We start from the raw sequence: 19,326 nt of genomic DNA on the forward strand, positions 1-19,326 counted from the left end.
GCTAAATTTGGGAGGTGTTGTGTGTGAGATACCTAGGGGGTGCCCAGACACGGATTCCTGATTGATATTTGGAAATATGATTGGAACCTCTAGAGTGATAAAGACTGCTCCAGCACAGAGGGAATGCAAGATGAAAAAAGGGTGGAGGTAGAACTTTGCAGAATCCCTGCATTTCACAGCCAGGTCAGAGAAGGGGAGTCAGCAAAGGAACTGGAGGAAGAACCGTGAGAGAGGATGGAGAAAAAGTCAGGCCCTGGAAGCCACACATGGGGCCAGCCCTGAATTCAGCGCTGCAAGGCAAGCCCTGCAGAGCCCATAGTCAGCAGAGCAATCTGCCCCCTCAGCCCCATTCTGATTTTCTCCAGCTGCTATATAGAGTTCAATGTATTGTTTAACGTTTCATATAAAAGCTCTCAAACACTTTCTAAAAAGTAAGCAGTATAATCCCCTTTGTCCCAGGATTCGTAAATATGAAAAGACACAATATCCCTATGCCATTTGGCAAGTCAAGGGCACTGGAGCTCAGGGTTCTTCAAGCCTTAGTCCAAGAACCCAACAGCCAAAACTTTCCAAACAAACAAACAAAAGCAACAGAATAAACCAGAGTTGGCAAAAAGTCACCCAGATCAAATTACATTTCTTTTTCCATTTTTATGAGGAAACCTGGTACTCACAAAAATATTGAGCTCCTTTCCTACGTTTTACAGCATGGTGTTCTTGTTGCTTTTAAAATCTTATAAGAATTTCCCAACAATCTTCATGTTCCTTAAATCCTGACAATGCCAAGACATTTCTCCAGGCTGACTTTAAGTTAGAATACTAAAGAGATTTCTGGACATTTTACTTCACTGACTATTTTTAGTCAGTGATTAAACTTGAATGTTTAAGCATGTAATTAATCCTAAAGCCCTTCTGATTATCTGTTTGCTCAGAAAAATATTGATATGGATTGCAGTGACAGATTCTGAGACATGCCTTGGAATCTACATAAGAAATCAATGAGTTATTTAGAAATAATAATTCAGATCTGGATATTGTGATTTAAAACTGCCAAAACAAATAAACTTCAGATGCAAAGATGTTTTTAATAAAGAATGTTTAAGAAAAAAACTACATAAGATATATCCAAAATGAGAGTGTTTTATTAAGTAGTATTTTTTTTAGAGTCAGAATACAAACAAGACACTGGAAGTATTCCTAAAATAGAGTACTAAAGATTCAGGAGCATAACTTGGAATTTTGTTTTATAAATTCAATTTTATACATTTAAAGAACTGTTCTTGCATTTCTTCAGACTGTCAGATATTTTAATAACTGGATATTTTAATTCTGAATCTAAATGAAAATTGGCTTTATTTGGTATCAGTGTAGTAAAACTGTTGGTGCCAAGGCAGCTGTATCTACCCTATAGTGGAGGGATGACTTTTTCTACTTTGCCCAAAAAATTAGGCTTTTTTCATGTAGGCTTTCAGCAGTCCTACTTGCTGCTTACTTCTCTTACAAATGCAAACTATACAGACATGTACAAAGCAGAAAACCAAATCCTATCATCCACTTCCCAGGAAGTAGCCACTATTAATATGATGTATACTGGGTGTTCATTGGAAGGACTGATGCTAAAGTTGAAGCTCCAATACTTTGGCCACCTCATGCAAAGAGTTGACTCACTGGAAAAAACTCTGATGCTGGGAGGGATTGGGGGCAGGAGGAGAAGGGGACGACAGAGAATGAGATGGCTGGATGGCATCACCGACTCGATGGACATGAGTTTGAGTGAACTCTGGGAGTTGGTGATGGACAGGGAGGCCTGGCGTGCTGTGATTCATGGGGTCGCAAAGAGTCAGACACGACTGAGCGACTGAACTGATATATATGCATCCAGATGTTTCTTTTTAGTACTCAATCTGAATAGGTAGTTTTTTTATTAGGAATATGCCAAATTATTATTCTTTAATTCATGCTTTTTATGTCAAGAATATGTCAGAAGCATATTATCTTTATTATGTGTTAGTTACTCAGTCGTGTCCAATGCTTTGCGACCCCAAGGACCTGGGGCTCACCAGGCTCTTCTGTCCATGGGATTCTCCAGGGAAGAATACTGGAGTGGGTTGACATTTCCTTCTCCAGGAGCTCTTCCCAACCTAGGGATTGAACCCAGGTCTCCAGCATTGCAGGCCGACTCTTTACTGTCTAAGCCACCAGGGAAGTTCTTATCTTTACTAGCAACATATTTACTTGAAACTCTATACCAGGCATTCTTCTAGAAGCTAGGGATACAAAAGTAAAAGTAAAAAGAAAGTTTACTTTTTAGAAAAGAGAGGAGGGGGCAGAAGATAATAAATGTCAGTGAATAATATGTATTTGAAAAAAAAAAGTTAAAGATAAAAAGCAGAGATAAATTATATTTTACATAGGATAGTGTGCTGATCAGTGTGCCAGCCGGCAAAGATCTTCACTCTCAAATGGTTCAGATGACGAGATTGATGCAGGAGCTATTTGCAGAAGCACGGAGAGGGATGCAAGGCAAAAGAGGCAAGGTGATATTATCCCAAGGGCTGAAGTGGCAAAGAAAGGGATGAACAGGGTCAAAGGAGAGCCCAAAAGCCATGGGGCCGTGGAGGAGGTGCCTCCAGAATGTGGGGATAGAACTACTGCTGGAGATGCAAACCTGAAGCAAAGAGAGAGTGGGGAAGAAATACCGTGGCCTTTCTCCGGTTCCTTTCTCTGCTGTCCTGCTGATCCGCTCATTGGCAGAACCCAGAAGGAAGTCTAGGGCATGGAAAGTGGTGAGAAGTAGTCAGATTTCAGATAATGTGAAGGTAGAGCAAGTAGGCTTTGCTGATTGGTTTGGGGAGTGAAGGAAAGCAAAGTACCAGGGATGACAGCTATGCTTTTAGCCTGAACTACAGATTGATAGAGGATAAGATGGTCAGATAGCATCCTGACTCAATGGAGATAGCAAAGGATAGGAAAGCCTGGCATGCTATAGTCTACGGAGTCGCAAAGAGCCGCATGTGACTCAGGGACTCAGTAACAACAACCGCTGATTAATTTGAGTTACCACTATTGAGACGGAGATGGCTGGGAAAGAAACAGTTTATGGGAGTTAAGGGTTTGGGTTTTGTACATGTCTGGTTTGAGATGCTTATTAAAGATACAAGTGGAATGACTAGTAATCAGGTGTATGAGTTTGGAGTTAGAGGAGATATAAATTTGGGATTAATCCACAATTAAATGGCCAGTGGAGCTGACTAAGATCACCTCTAAAGGGTAAGCAAAGCAAATCAAGGACACTGCCAATAGGGTCCTCCAACACTTAGAGGTCCAGGGGATCAGATGAAGCCATCAGAGATGGGGAAGCATCCAGCAAAGTAGGAAGAAACTGGGAAAGGCTGGTGAACTTAGAACACAAGTGAAGAGAGTATTTCACAGAAAAAAGAGTAATCAGCAGAATTAGATGCTATTGACCAGGGGATCTGGCAGCACAGAAGACCCCAGCAACCCTGGTGAGAATAGTTGTGTTGAAGCAGAGAAAATGAAAGCCTGATTGCAGTGAGTTACAGAGAAAATGAGGAAGTGAAGACAGCAAATCCAAACAACAGTTTTAGACGTTTGGCAATGAAGAGCGGCTATAATGGAGGAGAATTTGGATGAATAGAGGGTGGTTTAATATGAGATGCATCACACATTTGTATGCCGATGCGAATGATTTCTGAAGGAAGTGGAAAGTGACAATGCAGGAAGGACAGGGCATGATTGCAAAAGCACAGTTCTTGAGGAGGCAAAACAATATGAGTTTCTGCGATGCCGTGCACAGTGGAGAAGTTGTCCCATATGGGCACAGAGACTGTTGGAATGATGTAACCAGTGGGAAGATAGAGGCAGACAGAGCTAGATGTAGGAAGATAAGGCAGACGTCTGCTAATTGCTTCTACTTTCTCAGTGAATTTATTAGCAGAACCAAAGTCATCAGCTGAGAGTGAAGCTAGGGAAGATGCTGGAGAACTGAGAAGAGACTCTGAAATGATCCCCCTGGTGGAGAGAGGAAGCTTACCACAGAAGTGTGGTATGACTGTGTGACAGCAGAAACAATAAATCTCAATGAGCCTAGCCAGCAGAGCAGAATTCCTCCACCTTCTTCCTTTCTCCACAGTCAACAGCTCAGGTGCAGATATGGAGTAGGTAGAGAATTGATTTGTTCCAGGGTTTTGGGTTTCCCTTTATAATGGCTATGTGCATGCATGCTAAGTCGCTTCAGTTGTGTCCAACTCTTTGCAACCTTATGGACTGTAGCCCACCAGACTCCTCTGTCCATGAGCTTCTCCAGGCAAGAATACTGGAGTGGATTGCCATGCCCTCTTCCCAACCCAGGGATCAAACCTGAGTTTCTTAATGTCTCCTACATTGGCAGGCAGATTCTTTACCACTGCACCACCTATAATGGCTGCAAGGTAGTTTACTTTTTGTGACTAAAACGAGTTTGTTTTAAATTCAGGAGTCCAGCTATGGTTTATTTATCCATCACAGTAAGTGAAACAAGATGTTTAAGCAATACTAAGCATAATTTCATCTAGGATTTAATTATATTTTTTTATTTGGAGAGTTTGAAGCAATTTATTTTGAAAGAACCTTAGAAATACGTAGGGATGATGAGGCTGCTTGTAATGTCATTTGATCTTTAGGATTTATACTAAGAAGTAAAGTTTGAAAGCCAGCTTGTGAAGGAATTTGTTAGTCAGTGGCTTACTGGCACACCTGTATATATGCCCACATGGGTGTGCAGTCAAGGAGGCCAGGTTGAATTTAAGGCTCTCAGTTGGGCTCAGGTCTGCTCCTCAGGTCTTCCTTCAAAGGCCCAGGCTGAAATGGCTGTATGTTTTTCTCATGGTGATAGGAGACTAAAAGAGGTGGGTGCAGAAACATACACTGTCCCTTAAGATCTTGGCTAAAAACTGGCACTGTCACCTGTGCCCACATTCCATTGGCCAAATGAAGTTACATAGCCAAACCTGATGTCAATGTGGTATGAAAATATGATCTGCTTACTGTGGGAAGCACTTCAAATTTCCATAGCAAAGAACATAGATGCGTCATTTTATTATTGGAGAGAACTGGGAACCATAATCCTGATCTGCTGGTAGGATAAGACTTCTTAACATCATTGAGAACTTCAAAGGCAGATGACTGAAGTTTCATATACCCAAGTATTTGATATTATACGTGATATGATCTGAATTGGAAGCTCTCTGGACTTCTGGGTTCAGTGGGCTGAATCCCCATCTATCCCTTTCCTAATCTCCTAAACTGGTATTGTCGTCACATGGGTCCCAGTGATCTTATATTTATGAACTGAACACAAGTCCGCCCTCAGAAAAACAGCCCTTCCTTACCTCCTAATCTGGTTTTGTGCTTGGAAAAGTTCCCACTTTAAGAACCTTAAGCTCTATAAATTTAAAAGAACTGTTTCCTCAGGCAAGCATTTTTTTAATTCAGATAAAGTTTCAGAATGGCGTCTGTCTGGAAATGATGGGGGAAGGGAGACTTATAAGGGCTGTTGCAAATAACAGACTTAAAATGCTGGGCATGAAACAGTAGTTACCAAAGCTATTATCGGATACTGTTTTATCACTGGGTTCTTAAAGATTTAAATAAAAAGAAATTTTTAAAAAGGCAGGAAAAAAGTTTTCTTTGAAGTCTCAGAGTTGTTTGCCTTTGCAAGCAGAAGCAACGTTCTTGCCTCTTAGCGAAGTACTTTTCCTATTGATTCAACACTTCATTGCTTTTCTGTCTTCTGAGGACTTGAATGGGGGTCTCTTTCAGTGCTCAGGAGTCTTTTTTACTAGATGATTTCCAGATTCTTAGATCCTTTCATCTTTGTCCACAGTTTCCTTCAGTTTGTTTCTTTTGATTCTGTTATGTGATGCTCTTCAGGGATTGTTGAATCCTTGAAGCTGTATTCTAACTCTGTTTAATGTTTTTAAACACACACACATTCTTTTAAAGAAAAGTGAATGTAGTTTGAAAATCATGATGAATCACTAAACATATTGTTGGGTATTTTGGTCATCTTTCTTCTTCAGTGAGAAATTTTTGCTTCCTAGAATTCTGTATATTCTGCAGAGGCACTTAACTTACTTGCAATAAGCCCTTCAAACCCCTCAGTGCATTATCAAGTGCAAAACATAACACTTATTTTTTGGTCTGAATTTATGAGACAACAGTTCCAGAATCATGTCTTGCATTAAGGCCCTGAAATTATTCTATGTTATAGTTAGTACAAACCCTGAGCCAGAATCATGGAACAATGCAAGGTAAAGCTAGTCAGGGACAGAAAACCTGTATTTTATGCTCCATATTTATTTAAGAAAATTGTTTGGCTTCTTGAATATTTTTTTAAAAAGAAAAGGTTAGTCTTATGGCCATGATTAGGTCTTTTACCTTTAGGTTATTTACCTTAATTTGACCTTGTTACTACTTTTTATGTAAGGAAATAATCAGCTGACTATACTGACACTTTTAAATCCAGCTTATTAACTAGATATTAAAATTCTCAGACAAGGCACTGAATTGTCCAGCTTTGTTGATTAATTTGAGATGTTTGCCATATTAATAATTCGATAAATAAAAAAAAATTTTGCTACCCTAAGCCACCCCAGCCCCCAAATATTAGGAAAATATTTCATTTAATGAGCATTTATTAAGTGTCTTTAAGTGAAAAGGATTGTTCCTTCTCTATAATCTCCCTCAGGAAATAATTTCATGAAGGTAGACCGATACATTATATTCAATTAATTTCCAATATAATATCCTAAGACAGTTTTATTAACTCAGTGGTTATCCAATTAATAATAATTAAAAGCATTTTTTCAGACTAAATCCCTCATCTCTTGGTAGTAATTGCCTCAATAGAATAGCAAAATGGAGTCAAAAACAAATTTTGACTCCATCTGGATTAAATTAACAGTGTTTATAATCCCTTTCGATGGGCAAAGACAAAAATAAATGCCTTTAGGGTGAAATTGCATGAAGTGATTTAAGGGAGCAATGCTGACCCTCATTTTAAACTCTAATAGCTTTACAATTTAGTCTCTTCACCAATAATTGTTAATTCTCACTATTTTCCAATCCTTGTGGGCATATTTCAAAAAAGGAAAGATTGTTTACTAAAAGAGACTTCCCTTCTAGCCTCAAATAAAAATATAAATAAGGAATCTGAGTCTAATTATCCAGCAGTATGTTAGTCCCCAGAAGAAAAAACATGTTTAATGTTTTCGACTTTTTAGAAGACTTAGGAGAAAGCCTCACTTCTCATCGGTAGGAGAAACAAATATATAGTATACATTGTTTCTTTTCTTTTAGATTTTAGAATTTCAAATAGAAATTACTTACTTACTCTTCTTTCCCATTTCCTTCCTCCCTTTTTCCCTCCCCTAGAACACAGTCCCAAAACATGCAGTGTGGCAGATTAAGGCAGGCGTCTGCCCTTGAAGGAGAGGGCCACAGCAGCCCAGAGCAAGGTGTCAAAGCTCAAATCCAGCAAGAGAGTGGCCACCCAGGATGGCTGCCCCATGTGGGGTCAGAGGCAAAGCTGGGTAAGGAGGGTGTCCACAAAGGGCAACCTGGTGTGGGCTATCAGAGCCCAGAAAGAGTGAGGAAAGCATCCAGGCACGAGGCCACCCAGCACAGAATGCTGAAGCCCAAATAGGGTAAGCAGGTGTCCACAAGGTGAGGACAGGGCATCTCAACCCGAGTGAGATGAGTGTCCATGTGGGTAAAAGGGTGGCAGCAGAGATGGGTTACATACTCGGAGATTGATGAAATATAAATTAAGGATATTAAGAGTCAGGTTCCTAATGGTCAGAGTAGGAAGATACAGATATGGGAAGGAAGAAAATTGAAATGAACCCCATGGTATTGGATCAAAATTGGAGGTATCAGTATAAACTCATGATTTTCAATATAAATGAGTATAAAGACATAGGAAAGCTAATATGTAAGTAAATAAAACTATTGTTTTAAATATATTTGCATCTATGTTTTAGATATAGATATACATAACTAGCTCTGTCTACTGTGAGGGCTTGGGAATAGCCAAACTCTTAAGAGTAATGAACACACCCAGCACTCAGAGCTTGAGTCATAAACATGATTTTCCATTAACAGCAGTCTAGATTTCTTGGGGAATTATCCTAGACCTGGGTCAGGGAGAGTATAAGGCGAGCATGTAACATCTTATTATATCAAAAAGCAAGGAAGTGCTCCAAGAATGATGAAAGTGGTATGTGAAAGTGTTAGTCACTCAGTCGTGTCTGACTCTTCGTGACCCATGGACTGTAGCCCACCAGGCTCCTCATCTATGGGATTCTCCAGGCAAGAATACTAGAATGGGTTGCCATTCCCTTCTCCAGGGGATCTTCCTGACCCAGGGATCAAACCCAGGGTTCCTGCATTGCAGGCAGATTCTTTACCATCTGAGCCACCAGAGAAGCCCCCAAGAATGGGGAAATTTCAAAAGTATAGAGAAGCCAGCTTGAGGGGGCTACCCCTGACCAAATCAGGGATAATTTGAGAATTAAAATAATCTATTGAATAAAACAGGAAACCATGAACCCAAACAAATTTAAATCATGAATGAATTGAAAATTTAGTGAGAAACAGTTTCAAAGTACTAAAGAAAGTAAGAGTAACTTTCAATGGAAAAGCAGATGCCACCTTAACTAGGTGATCAAAGTGAACTTCAATAGCAATGGGTCAAAGGTGGCTCAGACGGTGAAGCGTCTGTCTACAATGCGGGAGACACGGTTTCAATCCCTGGGTTGGGAAGATCCCCTGGAGAAGGAAATGGCAATCCACTCCAGGACTATTGCCTGGAAAATCTCATGGACTGAGAAGCCTGGTAGGCTACAGTCCATGGAGTTGCAAAGTGTTGCAAAGAGTCGGACACGACTGAGCGACTTCACTTTCACTTTTAGTTGTAGCAAAGAGAACATTGTGGTAGTCCTACCAAAGATAAATGACCTGAATATAATCAAAGAAATGTCGAATGAGCCCAAATTAAATGCTATTGTACAAAACAACTACCATGTGATCCTTAAAATTGTCAAGGTTGTAAAAGTCAAAGGAAGACCTACTTCTTCAAGACTGAAGAAAACTAATGTGACCACTAAATCCCCTGTGTGGTTCTGAACCAGATCCTTTTGATATAAAGTATGTAATGAGGATGATTGGCAAAGCTTAAATGGGGGCTGAGGGTTAGAAGTGAGCCATGATTCAGTGTTAATCTCCTGATTTTGATGGCTATTCTGTGGTCACGTTCAGTTCAGTTCAGTCACTCAGTCGTGTCCGACTCTGCGACCCCATGAATCACAGCACGCCAGGCCTCCCTGTCCATCACCAACTCCTGGAGTTCACTCAAACTCACCTCCATGGAGTCCATGATGCCATCCAGCCATCTCATGTAGGAGAATGTAATTGTTGGAAAATGAACAGTGAAGCAGTCAGGGATGATGACACATCAGGTTAGCAGCATGCTCTCCAGTTGTTCAGGAAAACAAGTTTCTGTCCTGTACTGTGTTTGCAACTTTTTAAAACATTTACTACTGTTCCAAATTTTAAAATAAAATACATTTATAAAATATAATAAATGTTTTGTGTACAGTGAAATAAATCTCATTATTTAATTTTGATTGTTCCTACCTTTTACTTGTGTACTCTCAGTATTACACAAATTATATCTGGAGCTCAAGGGTAAAGACTGCATCTCACTCATCTTTATACCCCACAAAGTACCCAGAACATGATAGTCACTTCCCTTATTTATAGTCCCAGTTTTTACTTTTTGCTGTCAACTTTAATAATGCTTAAAGAAAAACATATTAAAATGGCAATGTCTCTGAGAAATATTTCTCACTTTTCTCTAAATGCCTCAACACATATCTTGTTAAACCCCATCCCATCCCCCAAATAAAATAAAATTAAATAATAGAAATGCATATCTTAAACAATCATAGTCTTTATTGTGCTTACTACTTAGTCATTTCATTGTTGTTAATGATGATGCTGTTGTTGTTTTTTAGATTTTATCTTTAGGCTACTTTTTTTCCTACCTTGCTGCTGCTGCTTAGTCGCTTCAGTCATGTCCGACTCTGTGCGACCCCATAGACAGCAGCCCAGCAGGCTGGGATTCCCCAGGCAAGAACACTGGAGTGGGTTGCCATTTCCTTCTCCAATGCATGAAAGTGAAAAGTGAAAGTGAAGTCGCTCAGTCGTGTCCGACTGAAATGAACTGAACTGAACTGAACTGCTTATTGGGTTGGCCAAAAAGTTCACTCAGATTTTTCCATAAGATATTACAGAAAAACCCAAATGAAGTTCTTGGCCGACCCAATACATAAACACATATACTATATAACATCTCAAAGTTATTTTTAGATAGTGAGATTTTAAACCACTTGCCTGTTTTGTATTTTCTAAATCTTCTATATGAATATATATCACTTTCATAAAAAAATAAGAATCTAATGCAAATAGGGAAAATTATAAGAAATTTTATTTAAATCTTTTAACCTCTGCCCTCTTTCCTCTATACAGATGCTAAAAGGCACAGGAAGAATATTCAAATAAATAGCATTGAATGACAGTAAGCAATGATAATAACTACTCAGTGAAATTAAGAAAAATTGTATTTACTTCTGGGATTAAAAATATATATACAATTTTTTGATTCTACGTTGGCTATATATTAGCTGCCAAAGTATTGTTGCCTATGTTAATCTAGAAAAACAATAGCGCTTTGCCATTCTCTCTCCCTCAAAGATTTCTAAGCCATAGTAAATTACAGGCAACTCACAAATGAAGAACAACTATTTCTGGGGGAGTGAATATCTGCCAGCCACAAGGCAGTCTGGATCATGGAGCAACCAAATATAACTCATCTCACTTGGAGAATACTGTGAGGACTTCATTATTTTACTACACCCTCTATGAGAAGTTCCTCCAGTTATTTTTAGTATCAGAAGGGGCTTTACAAGTCAGATTTGGGCCTATGTCTCTTATATTTGGAGAAGGCAATGGCACCCCACTCCAGTACTCTTGCCTGGAAAATCCCATGGGCGGAGGAGCCTGGTAGGCTGCAGTCCATGGGGTCGCTAAGAGTTGGACACGACTGAGTGACTTCACTTTCACTTTTCATTTTCATGCATTGGAAAAGGAAATGGCAACCCACTCCAGTGTTCTTGCCTGGGGAATCCCAGGGATGGGGGAGCCTGGTGGGCTGCCGTCTATGGGGTCACACAGAGTCAGACACAACTGAAGTGACTTAGCAGCAGCAGCAGCTCTTATATTAGTGGCTGAGCAAATATAGCCCAACACATAGCAGAGACATGTAGCAAAGAGCCCGTGTAGCCCAACGCAAGCAGAGACCCATCCTTACAGCATACACTGCAAGTACTAAGATCACTTCCAGATTCATCTGCATCCTTCCTACCCTCTCGGGGCCTGGTGCCCTCATCCACTTGTTTTCTATTTTATTTCTCTCTTTATATCATGTGTATTTTGGTAAATAATATTAAATCCTTTGGGATATTAAAAAAGGCCATAAATAAGTATGTGTATTCATTTCCATATCCATATACATATATACATACATATTCTAATTGTGAATATGTGAAACCTTGATCTTTGGCTATGTCAGTTATGTTTTTCACACTCTACCTACCACAAGTAATACTCAACAAGTAACTTAAAACATACTACCCGAAATCCTTGTTATTTACAATCTTCATAACCCATAGCCCTTAATATACCATGAACAATTAGTGGCAAAATCATTTCTATCCAAAGAAACTGGTTCCGGGTCTGAATTCAAACATATGATCCCTTTGGCCTTTCTCTGCTGAGTCACACCTCTTCGGGTGGTAGCAGAATTTGCTAGATTGCCCTCAAGAGGAAATAGAACTATTTCCTCCCTCAAAGTATTCCAACTATAAAAACATCCATGACTTGTTTCTAAAGTCAGAGATGGGAGAAGAGTGGCAAGAGTAGGAGAGAAACGGGGAGACAGAATAGTTTTTGACATAATTCACTGTCTGATCATAGAAAGACATGGATAACTATTTCCAGTCTGGGGAAAAGAAAATCAGATGCACATTAGATAATGGTCAAAGTTATACAGCAATTTACCATAGTAGTGGATGTCGACATGGGGGATTACGGTAGGGAGACCGCTTTTTCTAACAATATTTCAAATAGGAACGAACAAAAAAAGTGTCTGTGTGTGTGTGCACACGCGCGTGCAAGAGAGAGAGAGAAGGTAGGGCCAGCCAGGGAAAACCAGAACTAAAAACGGAAAGTCTGCTGCAATGCAAGGCCCTCCTTTTTATTGTAAACAAAGTAAGGAAGATCCCCAGCTTGATCCTTATGAAAAACATATTTTCTATGTTTTGCTTTTTTAAGCTCTGATGATTACTTCTCTGTGTAACTAATACTCAGTGAATTTATTTCTAACCAGTCATCACTTGCAACATGTTTTCAAAATGCTTCAACTTAACAGGAAATATAAAATTTTGATTCCAAAACACCTTCTAGAGATGTGGCTTAGGAAAGATTTCAAAGGGAAACTGCAAGCTGTGGCATTTGCTTCCCCCTTCCACATCCTTTAAAGCTGTCGGGTTTTTTGTTGCTGTTATTTTTTGGTGGAGTTTGCCCTTAACTGACATGAGAGCTCTGGGCAGGTGAAATGCAGATTGAAATCTCAAAGCATGGCATGCAGATTCCTGAACTCCCACAGACCTTGAACAGACACAACCAAGCCAAACTTCCTAGAATCATAAACAACAGGGTGCAGAGGGAAATTGCAATTGTACAATTCCCAGTCATTCAAAGACATCCTTAAAATATTCTAGAAAAATGTCAAAAGTTATTTTACACAAAAATTTCACAACTTGTTCCACTAAGCACAGGATGAGTTTAAAATTCCTCTAGCAATTAGAGGCCATGGGCTATTTACTTAAGGGAAGGTGACAGGGTGATCAAGTGGGTACAACTTGCCCCAGGCACATAGTCCTACCAACCTCCATCCTCTCTGAAAGAGGATTAGCCAACATTTGCTGCACTGTTATTGTTTACCTGGCCCCATTCTAGCCTAGAGGGACAGAGAGATCAATAAAACTCTGTCCTCGAGGCCCTTAGAGTCTAGAGAAGAATAGAAGTTACCCATCAATTCATGCAAGAGGCAGTAAACACAAGAATTTAGAAGTCAGATATCTGAATTCAAATTCTGGCTCTGTCTTATAGCCTATAGTGTGTGACTGTGTGACTTTGGGAAAGTTATTTGACTTCTGTGCCTCGGTATTTCATACATGCACGTGTGTGCGCGCGCACACACACACACACACACATTTACAGAAGACCCTTGAACAACACAGGTTGTAACAGTAAGGTCCGCTTAAACAGGGATTTTTTTTCACTAGTAAATATTACAGTAGTACACAATCTGTGTTTGACTGATGTCCTCAGATACAGATAAACTGGGGATATGGATGGCAGAGTATAAATTACACGTGGATTTTTAACTATGTGAAAGGTCAGTGCCCCTGTGTTCAAGGGTCAACTGTGCATTCACCTACACACACACAACATCCTATCTTATGTGGTGGCTGTGAGAATTAACGTATATTCATCACTTAGAAGACTGTCTTGCCCTTAGAAAGTAATATGCATGTGTGCTCAATCACTTCAGTCGTGTCCAACTCTTTGCAACCCTGTGAACTGTAGCCGGCCAGGCTTCGCTGTCCATGGGGATTCTGCAGGCAAGAATACTGGACTGGGTTGCCATTTCCTCCTCCACAGGATCTTCCCCACCCAGGCAGGGATCAAACCCACGTCTCCTGCATTGCAGGTAGAATTTTTTACCCACTGAGGCACCTGGGAAGCCCATAGTAAGTGCTATATGTGTTCATTAAATAACTAAATATTTAGGTTGGTGCAAAAGTAATTGCAATTTTACATTGTTGAAATTTGTTTTATATTGGAATGCATTCTTAAATGTGGTTATATTTACATCATTTTAATGTGCATTTCTTGCTTTTTGTTTTTGCTAATGTCTTATTACTTGCTGTTTATATTTATTTTAGACCAGAGAAATGATGTTAGACAAAAAAAACAAATTCAAGCGATTTTCTTATCCAAGTTCAAAATGGGTCGTAAAGCAGCAGAGACCACTTGCAACGTCAGCAATGCATTTGGCCGAGGAACTGCTAATAAGTGTACAGTACAGTGGTGGTTCAAGAAGTTTTGCAAAGGAGATGAGAGCCTTGAAGACGAGCACAACAGCTGAGCATCAGAAGTAACAAACAACTGAAGGGAGCATAGAAGCTGATCCTCTTACAGCTACATTTAAAGTTGTCCAAGAACTCAGAGCGTCAACCCTTCTTCAGACGTTTGGCATTTGAAGCAAATTGTAAAGGTGAAAACGCTCAATAAGTGGGTGTTGCATGCTGCTGCTGCTGCTGCTGCTAAGTCACTTCAATCGTGTCCGACTCTGTGTGACCCCACAGACGGAAGCCCACCAGGCTCCCCTGTCCCTGGGATTCTCCAGGCAAGAACACTGGAGTGGGTTGCCATTTCCTTCTCCAGTGTGTGAAAGTGAAAAGTGAAAGTGAAGTCACTCAGCCGTGTCTGACCCTTAGCGACCCCACGGACTGCAGCCCACCAGGTTCCTCCATCCATGGGATTTTCTAGGCAAGAGTACTGGAGTGGCTTGCCATGAGCTGACTGCAAATCAAAAAAATCATCATTTTGAAGTGTCGTCCTCTCTTACTCTGTGCAGTAACAACAAACCTTTTCCCAATTGGATTGTGTGACAAAAAGCGGATTTTATCCAACAACCGGCAATGATCACCTCAGCAGTTGGACCAAGAAGAATCTTCGAAGCACGTCCCAAAGCTAAAACTGCACCAAAAGATGATCACAGTCACTGTTTGGTGGTCTGCTGACCATCTGATCCCCAAGTTTTGTGAATCCAGGCAAAACCATTACATCTGAGAAGTATGCTCATCAAATCAATGAAATACACTGAAAACTGCAGTGACTGCACCTGGCATTGGTCAACAGAAAGGGCCCAGTTCCTCTCTGCAACAATGCCCAACCATGTGTCACACTGCCAACACTTCAAAAGTTGAACAAATTGGGCTGCGTAGTTTTGCCTCACCCACCAAATTCACCTGACCTCTCGCTAATATGTGCCTGACTACCACTTCTTCAAGCATTTCAAAACCTTTTTGCTGAGGCAATGCTTCCACAACCAGCAGGAGGCAGAATATACTTTCGAAGGATTTGTTGAATCCCGGAGCACAGATTTTTATGCTACAGGAATAAAGAAACTTCTTTCTCATTGGCAAAACTATGTTGACCATAAGTGGTTCCTATTTTGATTAATAAAGATGTGCTTGAGCCTAGTTATAATGATTTAAATTTCATGGTCTGAAACCACAATTACTTCTTTTTATTTTTTCACAATTACTTTTTCACCAACCTAATAATAACATTATAAACAAGGTCCTTAAGAGAACCTTGCACGACTCTGAGAATGAAAAAGAGGTGTCTCTACCAGCCAGAGAACATCAGGAATGACCTCTCAGAGATACCATGCTGGAACAGGGTCCATGGGAGACTCAGCCAGAACAAGTCCAAGTTCACTAGGTGGGCAGTTGAGAGAAGCTGTGCACCTTACCTCCTCCCTCAGTGTATCCACACAGTAAAGGGAATCAAACTAGAAGCAGAGCCAGAGTTCTGCCCAATTTATAGGGAAATTTTCTTGAGTTCTAGATTCAAAATTCAGGAGAATTTACATTCTATTACCTAATATACTTATGTTTATTCCAAAATAAGAAAAATAGTTTTTATTTCTCACCATTGAGTAAAATTGATATTGGGGCAGATGATCCATGCCTGCCCTTGGGGTAGATGTGACCTCATCTGGGCATCAAGTGACAGAAGCATTAGAGGAAATAAAGGTAATGAATTATTAGGATGGCATATGAGGGGTCAGGATTAGAGGGTAAGTCAGCCAGGGTATTGGTTGTTATGGAGTGAGTGACAAGACCTTCAGACAAACCCCACACCAGGCAATGCCAGGATACTCCATAGCAGACATCCTACAAAACACTCAGGAGCTGCTGTGAGGAATAGGACAAGGTAGCCTGCCAATGATAACTAAGGGCAAACCCTAAAAGTCAGATAGACAGATACATATATACTCTGTCCTGTGGCTCTTAATATTGAAAGCCCAGCTAAGATCAGAAGGAAATATGTGCCTGAGGAATCTGACCTCAGAGCTGACTTCCCCTAAGATGTGACTTCACATGATGGTGTTTCTAGGTGGTTTCTAGGTAGTCTTTGTATTTGCAGACCCAGAAATGTGGTTTTATCAACACTCTGGATATGAAGCAACCTCGCTGACTTTGGCTTGCATTAACCAAACTCACAGAAATATATAAATACAGATTGGAATGCTAATTCGTTCACTTACAATGAGAAAAACAACTTTCATCCAACTGAAAAATACCAGATAGTTATTGAGAAAGCTATCTACCAAACACTGAGTGAAATACTTTACAAATGTTATTGTATGTAATTCTCAAACAATCTTACCAGGTGGATTTCATAGAAACTATTACTGCTTGTGGATATCTCTGTGTACATCTACATTTCCCTGCTTCCTTGCAACTCTACTGGACAATAGAATTAGAGAAGAAGCAATCAGCGTGGTCACTTCTGAGCAGAAGTGGTATGTATGTATGATGTGCCTTCCCCACGCTCTTTCTCAGACATACAACAAGGAACAAAGGGTACAGTGCATCTACAGACTAGAAGGAGGAGGGAAATGTTAAGAGGAAGGCCATCACTATGAGATCAAGGCTGTTCTCTTTCCTAAATATACATTCTCAGGAACCATGTCTGGTCTAGATGAGATTCTAGGACCCAAGTGAACACAGAAAAGAGGTTGGAATGGGCCTGTCACAGGCTACGTGGGGGAGTGCCAGGGCTGGGATAGAGAGAAGAACCATTGCAGAGGGATCAAGAAATGGGGCAAGTTGAAGGTTGTGGCCAAAGGGGAAAAAATTCAGAAGTAAGTACTTCCAGGTGATGACAAGGTCTAGGCTGTGAACGTTCCAAGGGTTGGCAGAGGTAGAGAAGTAGAAGCTTAGGGGTAGTCAAAAAATGATGGTGAAAGCGTCCAGATGAGTCATCAAAATATCAAAATCTTGAAACTAAGTCAAGGCCTTAGATTTATGAGATCACAAATCCATTATTTAATATATAATATACACAAACATAGACATCTGATACCCTTGGAATCCTGCCTTATTTTCATTAGTGATTTTCTGCATCATACCCACGTGTCATCCAGACAGGATTACTTCAAGTCCTCTAAGACAGAAGTTTGATAGAAAACTTTAATTCAGTGTATGTGCCCTTGTTAACAAGAATAAATCATATGAAAAATGAAAGATCCTTGGAATGAGCTTAATGAATTTATATTTTGATTTTGAGACATGGGATCATGAAGACATGAACTCTGCTATTGTCTTCAACCCAATATTTTCTTTTTTATTTTTCTAAACAGAATATGGGTGATGCTTTACAGATATAATGGAGTCATTCTTTTAAAACAATGAGCTTAAAGAGTCCACATCTTTAGTATATTCTATTTTGTTGTTGTTATTGTTCAGTCATTCAGTCATGTCCAATTCTGTGACCCTGCAGGGCTCCAGGCTTCCCTTTCCTTCATTATCTCCTGGAGCTTGCTCAAACTCACATCCATTGAGTTGATGATGCCATCCAACCATCTCATCCTCTGTCACCCCCTTCTCTTCCTGCCCTCAATCTTTCCCAGCATCAGGGTCTTTTCCCATGAGTCAGTTCTTTTCAGCAGGTGGCCAAAGTATTGGAGTTTCAGCTCCAGCATCAGTCCTTCCAATGAACATTCAGGATTGATTTCCTTTAGGATTGCTGTCTAAGGGACTCTCAAGAGTCTTCTCCAACACCCAGTTTGAAAGCATCAATTCTTCAGTGCTCAGCCTACTTTATGGTCCAACTCTCACATCTGTACATGAGTACTGGACTGATTTGCTACTTTTTCTTTAATTAAGAGTCTAAAAAAAAAAAAAAACCCTCTCCTTATACTCTTAGGGCAGATATATTGGAGAATAAATGTTACTAACTTGGTGACATGTGCTATTGCAATATTACCAGAAAACAAACCAGTGAAGCCTTCTTGGCTTATGTCAGGGAATGGCCAGAAAATTCTATTAATATTATAACCATCTTAAAACTAATTGATAAGTTTCCACTTAATCAAATGGAACTCTGATTTTTGTACATTAATCATAAGAAGAAATATTTACAAAAGCCATTAGTACTTATAGGTGAGGCAAGCAGAGCTGTACTAGAAAGGACTCTCTACTTCCAAAAGAATTTTTTTTGCCACTTCCTGTTGATTTTGAAATTCCTTTTACTGAGGACAAAACTCATCTTCCAGAAAGAAAGAAAAGACTTAAAATATAAATATATAATGTATCTCTAAAAGAGGTAATACACTGGCTCAAATTTACAAACTGGATTCTAGTACATTCTTAAGAGCAGGTTTAATTAAATATCAGAATTTTGAGCTATTGGAAAGGAAGGAGGCAAAAAATGAATTAAGGTAAAGACTTGTTGAAATTACATTTCCAGATTTTTTGACTACTATAGTTATATACATTTCTCCTTTATTTTACACTTCTTACCCACTCCTGGACTCACCTAGTACTAAACAATACCTTTAAAAGTTACTTTAATTCCTGCAATCCACTATTCCCACTTGCATAAACACAGAACTGTAATAGCACTGTTTTCTTTTTTTTTAATTTTTCTGTATCATTTGTTTATTTTTGCCTCTGCTGAGTCTTCCTTGCTGGTGGGTTTTTCTCTAACTGCAGCAAGCAAGAGCTACTCTCTAGTTACTGCGTACCAGCTTCTCACTGTGGTGGCTTCTCTTGATGCGGAGCACGTGCTTTAGGGCACAAGGGCTTCAGTAGCTGTGGCATGTGTGTTCAATAGTTGTGGCTCCCGGGCTCTAGAGCACAGACTCAAAAGTTGTGGTGCATGAGCTTAGCTGCTTTGTGGCATGTGGAATCATCCTGGATCAGGAATCGAACTTGTGTCTCCTGCATTGGTAGGCAGATTCTTTAACACTGAGCCACCAGGGAAGCCTCCTAGCAATGCTTTCTTGAAAAATCTCCAAGATATTGAGACCAAAATTGTTATACAAATGTAAAATATTGT

General features: G+C 39.9%; 1 protein-coding gene across 3 annotated transcripts in view; it reads left to right on the forward strand.

Annotated features, from left to right (window-relative positions):
* Positions 1 to 15,455, forward strand: part of VEPH1 (ventricular zone expressed PH domain containing 1) — a 326,186-nt gene extending 310,731 nt beyond the window's left edge. The window contains exon 16 of one of the 3 annotated variants that reach the window (XM_055411004.2): positions 14,133 to 15,455. In XM_055411004.2, coding sequence (XP_055266979.2) covers positions 14,133 to 14,348 — 216 coding nt within the window. In that variant the 3' untranslated portion in view covers positions 14,349 to 15,455. Of the gene's footprint in view, positions 1 to 7,434; positions 8,866 to 14,132 lie in introns of those variants that run through there. The other 2 variants (XM_055411048.2, XM_055411040.2) reach the window with 2 other exon arrangements.
* Positions 15,456 to 19,326: the final 3,871 nt, after the last annotated feature.

This window comes from Moschus berezovskii, chromosome 1, assembly GCF_049115385.1.
Source record: "Moschus berezovskii isolate FMDL1 chromosome 1, NW_MosBer_1.0, whole genome shotgun sequence".
Lineage (NCBI taxonomy): Eukaryota > Metazoa > Chordata > Mammalia > Artiodactyla > Moschidae > Moschus > Moschus berezovskii.